This window comes from Garra rufa, chromosome 7 (genome assembly GCF_049309525.1).
Source record: "Garra rufa chromosome 7, GarRuf1.0, whole genome shotgun sequence".
Taxonomy (NCBI): domain Eukaryota; kingdom Metazoa; phylum Chordata; class Actinopteri; order Cypriniformes; family Cyprinidae; genus Garra; species Garra rufa.
In genome coordinates, this window is record NC_133367.1 from 38,423,034 (window position 1) to 38,436,913 (window position 13,880).

Consider the following 13,880-nt stretch of genomic DNA (forward strand, 5'->3'; position numbering starts at 1 on the left):
CTATTTGGTCTGAATTTGAGTCTGTGAACCTGGACACCTTGATTAGGACTATGTCTAGCTTGAAATCCACAATGTGTCCCCAGGATGTTATTCCACCACGCTTTCTCAGGCAGATTATTGACACTGTTGGCCCAGATCTGCTGTCTGTTATTAACAAGTGTCTCCAAACTGGGACTGTTCCCCATGATTTTAAACTTGCTACAGTGAGACCTCATCTCAAAAAAACAAATCTCGATTCCACACTGCTGTCTAACTTTCGTCCCATTTCAAATTTGCCTTTTCTATCTAAAATCCTTGAGAAAGTTGCTTTAAACCAACTTCAGTCACATTTATCTTATAATTCTATTTACGAAAAGTTTCAGTCTGGTTTTAAATCTTGCCATAGCACGGAGTCAGCCCTCTTACGAGTTTTAAATGATGTCATGTTGACTACGGACTCTGGCCAGTTTGTGGCTTTGGTTTTGTTAGACCTCAGCTCTGCCTTTGATCTGGTCAATCATAACGTTCTAATTTCGCGTCTTGAAACGTGCGTTGGTTTACGGGGCATAGTTTTACAATGGTTTAGGTCATATTTTTCTGATAGGAGGTTTGTGGTCAATATTGGGCACCTTTCCTCTTCTGAGATACAGTTAAGATCTGGTGTACCTCAGGGATCGATTCTGGGTCCAGCGTTGTTCTCTCTTTATCTGCTTCCATTGGGGTCCATTTTTAGTAAATATGGGGTCTCTTTTCATCTGTATGCAGATGACACTCAGATTTATATTCCTTTAAAGCGTGGAAATAAGAATGCCTTAAAGCCTATTCTGGACTGTTTGGAGGAGCTAAAACTTTGGCTGGCAACAAACTTTTTGAGCCTCAACGAGAGTAAAACTGAATTCATAGTGTTTGGTCCTACTGATCAAGTACATGATTTCAAAAGTACATCTCTATCACCGTACAGTACCCCATGTGTCAGAAATCTGGGTGTTTTGTTTGACAGTAACCTCAAATTTGATAAGCAGATAAGTACAGTGGTTAAGTCTTGTTTTTACCATATTCGTCTTCTTTCAAAAGTAAAGCCATTTCTATCTCTAAAGAAGCTTGAAATAGCTATGCACGCATTTGTAACATCTCGGCTTGACTACTGCAACTCTTTATATGTCGGTGTCTCTCAGTCTTGTGTCTCTCGTTTGCAGTTGGTCCAAAATGCAGCAGCCCGGCTTCTCACAGGAAAGCGCAAATATGAGAATATTACGCCGGTTTTAATTTCACTTCATTGGCTGCCAGTTAAATATAGAATTGACTACAAAATCCTAATGTTTGTTTTTAAATCTTTACATAGTCTGGCCCCACAGTACCTAACTGATTTGTTACAGCCTTACATTCCATCAAGATCACTCAGATCTAATAATTTTAATTTGTTGCAAGTGCCTAGGACAAGACTAAAAACCAGAGGTGACCGTGCCTTTTCTGTTGTTGGTCCAAAGTTATGGAACGATCTCCCGCTTCACATCAGAACTGCCCCAACCTTGTCTGTTTTTAAGTCCACTCTTAAAACCTATCTATTTTCCTTGGCGTTCAACATCTCTTGAACTATTGTTCTGTGTTTTTGGCCTTAGGAACCTCGCCTGTGTTTATGGCTTGTGTGTTATTATGCTTAATAATTTGTGTCTGTTTTACTGCGTATTTATTAATAGTGTTGTAAAGCACTTTGGTCAACCTCGGTTGTTTTTAAATTGTGCTCTAAAAATAAAAATTGTATTGTAATTGTATTGTAAAAATAAAACCTATAAGGAGACACTTGAAAAATGTTATCGCTAAATTTTTTTTTTTTTTTTTTTTTGGATGGAAAACACACCATGGCTACATCACTCTATTCACCCCTACATCTGGTGTGTGGTGGGCTTTCTTGTACACTACTGCAGTAAAAATAGAAATTAAAAGACTCCTGTACCAATTCCTGGTTAAAATGCATTTAATTTTGAATAATAAAAAAAGTGACTTTTAAGTAATCAGCATTAAACATACATTAAAATACCAAGACATAAATCACTTACAAAAAATATCACAAATAAAAGAATATTTTAAATAAAAATTATATATATATATATATATATATATATATATATATATATATATATATATATATTTTTTTTTTTTTTTTTTTTTTTTCTATTTTTTTTTTATAATATTTAAAACAAAGAAAAAGAGTTACTATGAGCAAAACATAATTAATGAGCAACTAGAATGTGATTATCTCACAATGCCTGCATACACAACCTCATCCTCTTGTTTAACGCTCTGAAAAAAGAAAAAACAGACACAACTTTTGTATAATATGAAGCACTTATATAGGATCAATCACAATGAAAATGTTACATACCTTGAGTATATATTATGGATAGAACAAAGAACAAAAAATCCACACAAAAATAGCAAGAGCTAAAAAGTTATAAAATTCACTGTAATTTTGCCACCAATTAAGTTTTTTTTTTCCTGTAAAGTAATGCATTTGCTTGTCACTAGATCTAACACACAGCAAAGTCATTAGTTAACCTTTTTCTTACCTTTTTTTGTGCCTTTCTTTTATAGAACGTTGGATCAGCGTAAATTATCTCTTCCTCATGGGCCTGGGCTATAATAACACATAATACATTATGTTTCTTCATATTTTTTTTAACACACACACACACACACACACACACACACACACACACACACACATTTAGACATTTAGCAGATGCTTTTATCCAAAGCGACTTTCAAATGAGGACAATGGAAGCAATCAAAATCACAAAAGAGTAATAACATGCAAGTGCTATGACAAGTCTCAGTTTGACTACTTAGCAAGGTTTTTTTATCATATAATAAACTAGTGATAGAGGCCTTCTTTTTTGCTTTTTGTTAATTGTATACTAAAAAAATGTAATACATATATCTATATATAACACAATTTATTAGCTGTACTTTAGTTAGACTTGCCTTTTTTATCCGTTTTTCTACATTTCTTGCAGATCCAGAACATCCCAACTGAAGCCACAATCAACAGAGTTCCAGCAGCAACAGATATCAGCACTATGTGTTTTGTAATGCCTGAAGAGGAACAGGTCATTATTAGTGTAAACTCATCTTCTAGTCTAAATATCACAAATAATTACACTGCTTCCAATCACTGCTTAGATCACAAACCTGAACACAACAAACAGAGGTTAAATCACAAATATGACTGATGTACCTGCACACGGCTGACAGAGTTCATTTGTGTCTAGATGTTTGCTCTTGTTGCTGATGTTGTTGTTGAGCACACAGCTGTGGGTGTTTTTATCCTGATATTCCACCTCCAGAGGTAAAGAGAGACTGATGCTGAGATTAAATGCACTGATGCTGGAGATTAAACTGTTTCCTTTGTACCAGGAGAGAGTCACATCCCTCACATTCACCACTGAACACAACAGTGAACATCTAGAGACTGATGAACTTTCAGATAATGAAGAACATTGTGAAGTGTTTCTGCTGATGACAGGAACTGGAAGAAGAGCTGGAAATATTATGTTGAAGAGAAATCTATATTAAACTTTTTTTGGGATCACTTAGTCAACACAGAGTAAATTTCTTATGTCTAATTAACTTCAATATAGCATTGTGTGATTAAATGAATGATCATTTGTGGCAAAGATTTACGGTCAAAACAGATCGGGAGAGAACAGACCAAATTATATACTCACCATAGACAGTTACACTGAACGTTCTCTCTACTACTGATGTTTTGCTGGTGATGTCTACTTTATAAACTCCAGAGTCTGTGGTTCTGATATTTGTGATGGTGAGAGATCCAGTCTTATTGTCAATCTGCACTCTGTCTCTGAATCTCTCATCAGTAACATGACTGATATTTGCCGCTCTATTGATTTCACCTATGCGAATATCTGGGTTTTCAGCTCCAAACATCCACTCTATCACTGCATCATTTCCCTGTATGTCAGTAACATCAGTGTGTAGAGTGACAGAATCTCCCTCCATCACCGACAAAGCCTTCGTTTCATCTGACACAGCACCAAACACACCTAAAAAAAAAAAAAAAAAAAAAAAATTCATTCGTCTTAACGCAGATAGACGTGAATAAACTGAAATATTCTTTATTAGCAAAATATTAAGGTGTTGTTTTTTTACACAAATTATAGGTCTACGTTCTTATTACACGTTCTGCGCGTTAATGTTAATACTGCAAGTTTTCAGTGTTATTTTACTCGTAAAATAACAAGTGAATAGATAAAAAAAACCTTAGATACTTACCATCCAAATACCAAAACCAAAAACGCAGCAAAACTAAAGCGATAGTCATATTCCTTAGACGTTAGATGTGTCAAAAAACCTGTTACTATCAGCACAGATATCGCTTCACGTTCCTAGACAGAAATTACACGTCTTGTCGCGTGAACGCGCACAGGCGCATAGCCGTTTTAGTTTTTTGTTATTTTAGCACTAACAGAAAACAATTTTTTAACTCTGATTTTTACATATCTTAACATTTTGAGCACTTATTATTAAGTAAACAATACTACTGGGCAAACTGATTTTGCTTACATTTTTTTGGTCTGTTTCTTTGTTATCTTAAATAAAAAAGTTTATTTAAAAAATAAATAAAATGTAAAAAAATAAAATAAAATAATAAAATACATTTTTTAATTGTTTTTAATTCTTTATTTTTAACCTGAATCACTCCATCTTTGCATGTCCAGTACATTACTAGTTATTTCACAAACACTGATTTTATCAAAGGTTACACAAACAGACTTTCTCAGTGTAGGGCTCTGACCAACTACCTTCCAGTTACCAGCTTCAGCCACTTAAAGGTATAGTGTGTGTTGGTGACTTTGTTCTACGGTAGAACAGTAAAGATGTTTTTTTTTTTTATAGCTAAAATCGCTAGTCCTTGGTAATTAATGCAAAGGTAAGTCATAAGCTACTGGTATTTAAGAAAAAGAAAAAGAAAAAAAATATATAGCAAGAACATAAAAAAAAATACTTGATTAGATCTATACAGGAAACTGAACATTTACAACATTATTAGTTTCAAAAGTATATAAATGTTATAGTCACCTATTCTTTCGAAACCTCTAATAGAACAATTTTCATAAATAGCAATATAAAACCAGCTACTTTAATCTTGCTTTAATATTTGTTGTTTAAATAGATTAACTCTTTTTTTTTACTCTGCTGATGTATTACTTTGATTTTGATTGTTTTGTAAAAACATTAGTCTAGAGATTTATGTATTTTTTCACTTTACAGCTGTTTTGTTTAGAACAAAACAGGCATTAGATTGCAAAGTTCAAATTGACAGTTGTACAAAACATCCTTTACTCTCAAACTACACATGCAAACTAACCACACACAGAGAGACACTCAGGAACAAGTACCATTTTTTCATCCAGCAGAATAAACCACATTCATCTAGTGGACCTATGTGCTATTCTGACTCAAATAAAGTTCAGACCACAGCAGGTTTCTGTTTGACTCACAAACTAGGCCGGTCAGTGTGCTTTCATATTTATATATATATATAAAAAAAAAAAAAAAAAAAAAAAACACCTTTGTTTTCATCTGAGATCTTAGCACTTCTAAACTGGTAAATTGTTGAGGTAAAGATCTGATTTGCTCATATTCTCCATAACCTTGGAATATTCATATTCAATTGTATCAAATTGAGACATTTGGAAACGTTATAAGAACTGTAGGCCTATATTAAGAAATTGGCTGTGTTCCTCTTTTAAAGTATCTCATTTTTCCATGTTTGATGATGAAAGCAGTTTTCTTTGAATAAAACCAAAAAAAAATACGCTTCACTTAAGACAACTTAAAATGTTTTAAATAGCTCTTGTTTATTGTAATGTAGCTGTGACTGGTTTTGACAGGACTGTAGGCTCTGTGTGTGAGATGTCAAACAATCAACCAACACTGTGGTTACTTGCCTTCTGTGTGAATGTGACCACAGACTTGTTTTCCTATTTACGCTTAGTAGACTTTTAATTAATAGACTCACTATCAGGAACAAGTAACATTTGTTCATCCAAAAGAATAAACCACATTCATCTAGTTCACCTTGCTACACTGACTCAAAAAAAAAAAAAAAAAAAGATCAGACCACAACAGGTTTCTGTTTGACTAATAAACTAAGCTGGTCAGAATGCCTTCATAAAAATAAATAAATAAATAAATAAAATAAAAAACTGTGCATGTTTTTCATGTGTGAAGATTTGTAATTAAGTCTGATTCTGATATTATTATTTTTGCTATTATTATTAAATTTACGATTTTTTGGTAATCGTGTGGATGTTTTGTTTTTTGTTTTGATTTTTGGTATGTCACACTGAAAATGTGACATCAGACCAATTTATTTATGCGTTTTGGTGATTGCCTAGTTATTTTTGGCTGTGCATGTTTTAAATCTTGTTACTTGTGTAGCGTTAATGAAGTATTAATGTCTCAGCCCCCGGACGGCCCCAGCCCATTTTAAACCTTGAGTTAATCACTTCTGACGTTACAGTCAGCTCTCGTTAAACCTGTGAAGTAAAAAAATAAAAAAATAGAAAATTACAAATTTGAAAAAGGCTTGAACCCAGCTTTCATACGATATCAAAACATAAAAAAGGTACATATTCACAATGTGTTGGGTTTTCCTAGATCGCATCACATATATGTGACCCTGGACCACAAAACCAGTCATAAGGTTAAATTTGACAAAACTGAGATTTATACATCATATGAAAGCTCAATAAATAAGCTCAACAAATAAGCTTTCTATTGATGTATGGTTTGTTAGGATAGGACAATATTTGGCTGAGATACATCTATTTGAAATCAGAAATCTGAGGATGCAAAAAAAATCTAAAAGACTGAGAAAATCACCTTTAAAGTTCTCCAAATTAGGTTCTTAACAATGCATATTACAAATCAAAAATTACATTTTGATATGTTTACAGTAGGAATTTTACAAAAAATCTTCATGAAACATGAACTTTCCTTAATTTCTTAATGATTTTTGGCATAAATGAAAAATCAAAAATTTTGACCCATACAATGTATTTTTGGCTATTGCTACAAATATACCCCAGCGACTTAAGACTGGTTTTGTGGTCCAGGGTCACATATCTCAGAGACAAAAAAATATCTGACAATTTCTGGATAAATTGGTCTGATGGAGCTATCAGTCATGTACTGTATTCAAGATATCGTCACTAGAGGACGTAATATGAGCTCCCTCGGAAGGGAAGATTTCAGGTTACATTTTTTTACCATGGTTCCCTGAGAAGGGGAACGAGACACTGCGTCCTTTGCCACTGCCATGTCAAAGCAGTAACTAAATCAGCATACATATCACAAAAACATTGCAAGAATTGGATGTTTTGTTTCCCGTCAAGACTTGGAGAAACTTGTTCATGCCTTTATCACCAGCAGGGTGGACTATTGTAATGGTCTCCTCGCCGGCCTTCCCAAGAAGACCATTAGACAGCTGCAGCTCATACAGAACGCTGCAGCCAGGATTCTTGCTAGAACCAGAAAATCAGAGCATATTACACCAGTCCTCAGGTCCTTACACTGGCTTCCAGTTATGTTTAGGATTTATTTTAAAGTACTTTTACTCGTTTATAAATCACTCAATAGCCTAGAACGTAAATACATTGCAGATATGCTCACTGAATATAAACCCAACAGACAACTCAGATCACTAGGATCGAGTCAGTTAGAAATATCAAGGGTTCACACAAAACTAGGGGAATCCGCTTTAGCTATTATGCTGCTCGCAGTTGGAATCAGCTTCCAGAAGAGATCAGATGTGCTAATACATTAGACACATTTAAATGCAGACTCAAAACTCATCAAGTTCAGATGTTCCTTTATTGAATGAGCACTGTGCTACATCTGAACAGATTGCATTGTATTTTATATATAATCATTTTTATTCTTAACTGATTTTAATTAATTTTAAATCAATTTTTAAGTCATTTTAAATTTTCTTAAATTCTCTGTTTTTATTGTTGTGATTATTATTATTATTTTTCCTTTTATGATTATTTTAATTCTTCTTATTTACAGCACTTTAAATTACCATTGTGTATGAAATGTGCTATATAAATAAACCTGCCTTGCCTCTAGTGACCCCTAGCGACCTCTAGAGAATGCAGTTTTAGTTCCCTTTGGAAGGGAACAGATTTTACATAACATACAAAAGTGAGTTTAGTAACTACATTAGAACAAATTAAGCTAAATAAGTCCTTTGATACAAGAAAACAAAAGTAAAAAGTAAACTTACCAACAGAAGTGGGCAGTAGAGCCCTGCACGGGCCTTAAATCTAAGCCCTAGCCCGGCCCTGGCCCGAAACGCACAGGCTGTAGCCCGGCCCGTGTCCGACAGCTTATCAAAAATTTTGGCCCGAGTCCGACCCGAAGCCCGTCTTTTTTTCCGCCAAACAGCTTATACTGTTACAGCCATTAAAATAGACCAGATTCGTATTTAATAGAAAGTTTATGTTTTTTCGTTTTGGTTTTTTTATCAGAACAATTTAGAGAAATGTTTGGAGTTTTTTGTTTGTTTGTTTTTTAAATGTAAGTTTTAGTTTTTTAAGTGACATCGATATCCAAGCGGTATGTGGTCCACAGTGAGTTTACTCAATTTAACCTATATATCAAATCAACACTTGACTAGTCTACAATGCAATCCACAGATATAAAACAAACATCAATATATCACAATGTTAGATTTAAAGTTTATTATCACCATCTCAGAACAAAGGCATTTTGAACAGGGCAGGCAGCTTTGCTGCGCAAAACCGGAACATACAAAGTCGCAGTGGTAAAGTAAACGAATAATGAACAAATATATAAAGAATAAATAATAATATAGAAAACTTCAAAAACACAACTTTACCACGTGGCTGAAAATCTCTGTGCTGCGCAGAGTATGTGAGCGGAATGGAGCGGCAACAATTTCCCCCCGCGCTCCTTGCATTTAATAATCGCTCTGCTCCAGCTCCACTCCTCGCTCACTGATATCAGAAACACCGCTCCGCGTCAAAAATAAATAAATAAATAAATAAGTATGTTTGAAATGTAACAGTCCTGTTCATAAAATATAATAAAATAAAATAACAGGAGAGTTTCAAACATAGTGTGCAATATTTGTTCCGACCACAGCTGATAATTGTCAGCATTAAAAGAGTATTGCTGCTTTATCCAGTGCAACGTTTGTAATGAAAATAATACGTTTTCGTCAGTTATTTTACCTACAGATCACACTATTTCTGATTTGAGTGATCCATCTCTATCAAGCTAAACATGTTTAACATATGATTTCCTGCTTAATGTGCAGTTATATTATGGAACATTGGCATGAATTGTACTCATGATGGAGCGGTGTAGCGCTCTTGAAGAGAGTGAAAACCATGACGCTCCGACTTTTAAAAAAATCCGCTCCTTCCTCCATTCAAAATCACACCGCTCCACTCCGCGCTCCGCTCATACTCTGCTATGCGCGAGTTATTAGGCATCACTGGCGCTTCCGGGGACGCACGCATTAAATCTCATTAAACTTTTTTTTTTTTCTAAAGCAGGCCCGAAGCAAGTTATGACGTGAAAATTGGCCCGAAGCCCGGCCCTAGGGGCAAAAAAAAGTCGGGCCCCGACGGGCTCGGGCTCAAATGCAGGGCTCTAGTGGGCAGTGTTATTCCTATTGGCATATGATGGGTTGCTGGTCTTTGCTGGTACAAACTGGTCTCCCCGGTTGACCCGCTGAAGTTACCCAAAATGTCTCTAAAACCAGAAAAAGTTCCACCTGACAAGGCTGGGAGACCAATAAGACCCGTAAACCAACTTACTTAATATAATAATACCGTGAATGATAGGATAAATAATTGAATGACCAAAAATATACTGACTACTGACTAAAGGTGTCTTATAGACTTACCTCCAGTGATTACAGTCTACTGACCTCTAGTGTTTTTTTATTTTCACCTGCTGATTCACCGGAATTATGTCTGATTATCCTGTCTGCCACAGAGGCGCTGTTGTGTCTTCATCTCTAAAGAGAAGGTATGTACTGTAGAGACCATGGAAGATCACTATAGACGTGTATGACATGTCCAGGAAATAGCAAATGGAAATGTCACATTATTTATTACTCAAAGCTGCTGAAATTAGAGATTCACTAGAGAGTCAATTCAGCATGTTTTTTTTTTGTTTTTTTGTTTTCAAATAAAACTGCTCAAACACAAGCTTTATTCATACAGTATTTTATTTAATGGAGAAAACATAGCAGAAATTTCACATAAAGTCATTGTTATAAAGATTAAGAAGTCAGATCCAACACTTGCATTTTTAGAGATTAATGGGTGATTTCTCCATTATACCCATTCAGAGTATAATGGCTTTTTTAATGCTGAAGGGTGTCAAAGACAGAAATGCTGTTATCTATAGCAGCAGTGTGGTTTGAAAACTTGGACAGGATGTTCAGAACAACTGTCCTCGGTTGGCAAATATTTCTTAGTAATATTTGTGTAGCTGTCCCCACCTCCACACGTTCCTTTCTGCAAATTATCACACCTTTTTTTTAAAGCCTTCTGTAGAAATGTGATGATATGAGGGGATTTCATGACATTTTAATTTAATATGCATTTTAATAAGCACTTTAAGTTAATAACATTAGCAGAAGCTGAAAGAATTTTATTTGCTTTAAATGAATAATCTATCATAAAATATCAAACACTTGGTGAGAAGACTGATACTCATCACAAAATGTCAAACACATTAAGCACAGGAAGTCAGGTTTGCTCTGACCACTTTTTCCAAACAATGCACTTCATAAGTGACTGACTGGAGATATCACGTAATATAAATTTAAACATTTACATTTGTAGTACAACACAAAAGGCAAAGATAAAAACTCTTCAGTGAGTTAAAGTGCAGAACACCTGTTAGACGCAACACTTTTTCTGAAGCAAACCAAACCACAGTGCACAGCCATCATCTACATGTGTACTTGGACAACCGCAAGAGTTTCAGTTTGTTCTTGAATGTTGTAAGAGGTCAGCTGCATGCTTCTGTTTATGGTTTTGGCAGCTGTAAAGCAACATAAGCGCTGTTGACTGGACGAATATTTGTAGACAACATGGAAGAATCCTCCTCAGCATGCTGCAAGAACAATGAGGAAAATAGTTTTGCATAGATAGATAGATAGATAGATAGATAGATAGATAGATAGATAGATAGATAGATAGATAGATAGATAGATAGATAGATAGGTAAGTAGATAGATTCAGGTAGATTCACATAATGTACCTGTGATTGGTTTGGATCTGGATGCTGTTGAATAACTTGTGTCGGCTGTAGATATGTGTTATGACGTTGTTGTGAAAGTGCCACAGGCCTTTTATTTCTGCAAGCACAAACCTTCAATAGTCCTGAAAATTAAATAAAACAAATGTTTATGCAATTACAACACTTACAGCATTATGTTGCACAATATATTGGTTATCCTTATCGGTTATCAACTCTATCTCATGAGAAAATGTAACTACGAGGTTGCAATTTTGTATAAATTTGTACGAAGTGATTCATGCAGAAAGTTTTTTTTTTTTTTTTTTTTTTTTTTCGAAAAAGTAAGCATAAAGATGCAGACCTAAATCTCATCAAGTTTATGTAAATTCAGTGCTGTATATCAAAGCGCTGCCTGTGTACTTTTGACTGAATTGCCTAGAAGCTTTTATGATGGCTGTTGTTGTTTATTAAATATTATTATTCCACAAATTATACTTTATATAAATAATAGTATTTAATAATAGTGTTTAGTATTGAGAAACTGTGCGTGTATCCATGCACCATGTCCACTTTTAGTTTCAACAACAGCTTGATGCAGCTAACAAATGCATTGAGCAGCGTTGTCATTAGAAATCACCCTTCAACAGATGAAAGGATACCTTTCCTCAGCTGATATTCAAACTAAGATTTTATTGTGAATATGAGATTGAGCTGAAGAATGAATGCTGTATCAAGTGCAAGTAATCACACTCGCTCAGTCCATCTCTCTCTCTCTCTCTCTCAAAATACTCTACATAATACAGTGAGCTTTTATTACAGTAATACAATAAGCTTTTAATGAAGCAACTCAACGTTCCTTCATTGCTAGTTACAAAGTGACGTTTTTGAATTAGTAACGGAGGCCTGGGCTCAGCTGTTAAACTGTATATCATATACAATATATAACTATATACTGTATACTGTAGCTGTGCAAAATTTCGCTGTGTGCCGACATACAGTCATATCGCACAGCTATGAGTGTGATATTGTGTTTATACAACAGTTTGACGGCATGAGTGTAAATTCGTAAGAAACAACAATGGAGTGCCGTTAAAAACCCTCTTTTGTGCAAACTACTTCCTTCTGTTATGAATTCTCGAGTTAGAAGTTAAACAGCTGAGCCCAAGCCTCCATTACTAATTTGAAAATAGATTTTGCCCTCAGCCAAATTAATGAGACCAAAGACTGACCCTTAGATTTACCCAAAACAAATTATGTGTCATGTTTAACCATTATATAGACTTCAGAGCCAGCAGCAAATGCCAGAAGATCTGTCTGAGGTAAGGCTGCTGTCAGTGCTAAACTGCCGCTGACGCTCTGGATCTCACGCCTCCGAAAACATTGAAGCAAATTTTAAAATAAATGTTATCTCTATTAACAAACTGCAAAAGTCTAAACAAGTACATTCTCGCCTAAAAAACATTAAAACCACATTCCGTGACACAAGAACAGTATTATTTATCAAATTATAGTGGATTTGGTCACCCACCATGACACTCCCTGTGATACAAATGGTGAAATGGTTGGAGCTCCTACATCACTAGAATTTTGCATTCCTCTCATCCAATCAGATTTGAGGACCAGAAAGAACTGTTGTGTAAATGAGCAATATCATACGAGTAGCAGTGTGATATGGCTGTATATCAGTACAGTGGTGATTTGGCTACATAATCACAGCATGCTGATATACAGCCATATTGCATGCTACAATTTTGATATTGCATTTATACAACAGTTTGATGGCACAAGGGTGTAAATACATAAGAAACAACAACGGAGTGTCTATTTTGTTCATAAATACTTCTTTCTGCCACAGATTCAAAATTCAGTTTTAGCCCAAGCCTCCATTACTAATTTGAAAATGTCACTTTAGAATTACTAAAGTTTTTTACACTAATAAAAACTCACCTATGACAGCAACGACCAAAACAGCATTTATCAGACCAGAAACGAGGGTAAGAGTCTGCCATGATGTCTGATTCTGCTCAGTGTACTTCACTGATGTATGATTCTGCTGAATGTACTGCACTACTGTATTATTTTTACACTCCGCTGGTGAAGTTGGTTCTGTAAGGAAGGAATAATGTCACCATCAGGTAATAATTTCTAAATAATCACTTTGCTGAACAACTTCATTAGCAATAGTGCGCTTACCAGTGATGTACAGTCTGGTGGCATTGCTGAATTGTGGATCTGTATTTGTGCTCATACAGCAGTAAACTCCTAAATCCTCCATTGTGACATTATTTATGAACAGATTATGTGTAGAGCTCACTGAATATTTGTGAATAAATGCTTTGTTGCAGTAATACGGATGCTGATTCGAGAAGGAGCGTAATATCAGAACTGGAGAACCAAGTAGTTTCAGTAAAAACCAATACACCTCAGTTACATTAAGATCACAGGTTATAGTCACATTTTGCCCCAAATCTGTTAGATGATCTGTTAAAGTCTCTGTTGATTGACACCATATGAGTAGATCTACAAGATAAAAAAAGAAAGAAAATGACATTCATTTAACAGTACCTCCTTAAACACTCTACCAGTTA

The 13,880-nt window shown here is 34.9% G+C and overlaps 1 protein-coding gene across 1 annotated transcript; it reads right to left on the reverse strand.

The window, feature by feature from the left end:
- Window positions 1-2,232: 2,232 nt before the first annotated feature.
- LOC141338153 (SLAM family member 9-like) lies at window positions 2,233-4,321 on the reverse strand. The gene is made up of 6 exons (XM_073843712.1): window positions 4,273-4,321; window positions 3,705-4,043; window positions 3,215-3,517; window positions 2,962-3,072; window positions 2,547-2,614; window positions 2,233-2,280 (listed from the first exon to the last, which is right to left on the reverse strand). The coding sequence occupies exons 1-6, from the start codon at window positions 4,319-4,321 to the stop codon at window positions 2,233-2,235; spliced, it is 918 nt and encodes a 305-aa protein (XP_073699813.1).
- Window positions 4,322-13,880: the final 9,559 nt, after the last annotated feature.

Excerpts from the sequence above, each read along its gene's own strand:
- LOC141338153 (XM_073843712.1), bottom strand. The coding sequence starts at position 4,321 with ATGACTATCGCTTTAGTTTTGCTGCGTTTTTGGTTTTGGTATTTGGAT. Across the intron at positions 2,615-2,961 it reads TAGAAAAACGGATAAAAAAG|CCCAGGCCCATGAGGAAGAG; the intron begins GCAAGTCTAACT and ends GTGTTATTATAG. Across the intron at positions 2,281-2,546 it reads AAAGAAAGGCACAAAAAAAG|AGCGTTAAACAAGAGGATGA; the intron begins GTAAGAAAAAGG and ends TTCTTTTTTCAG.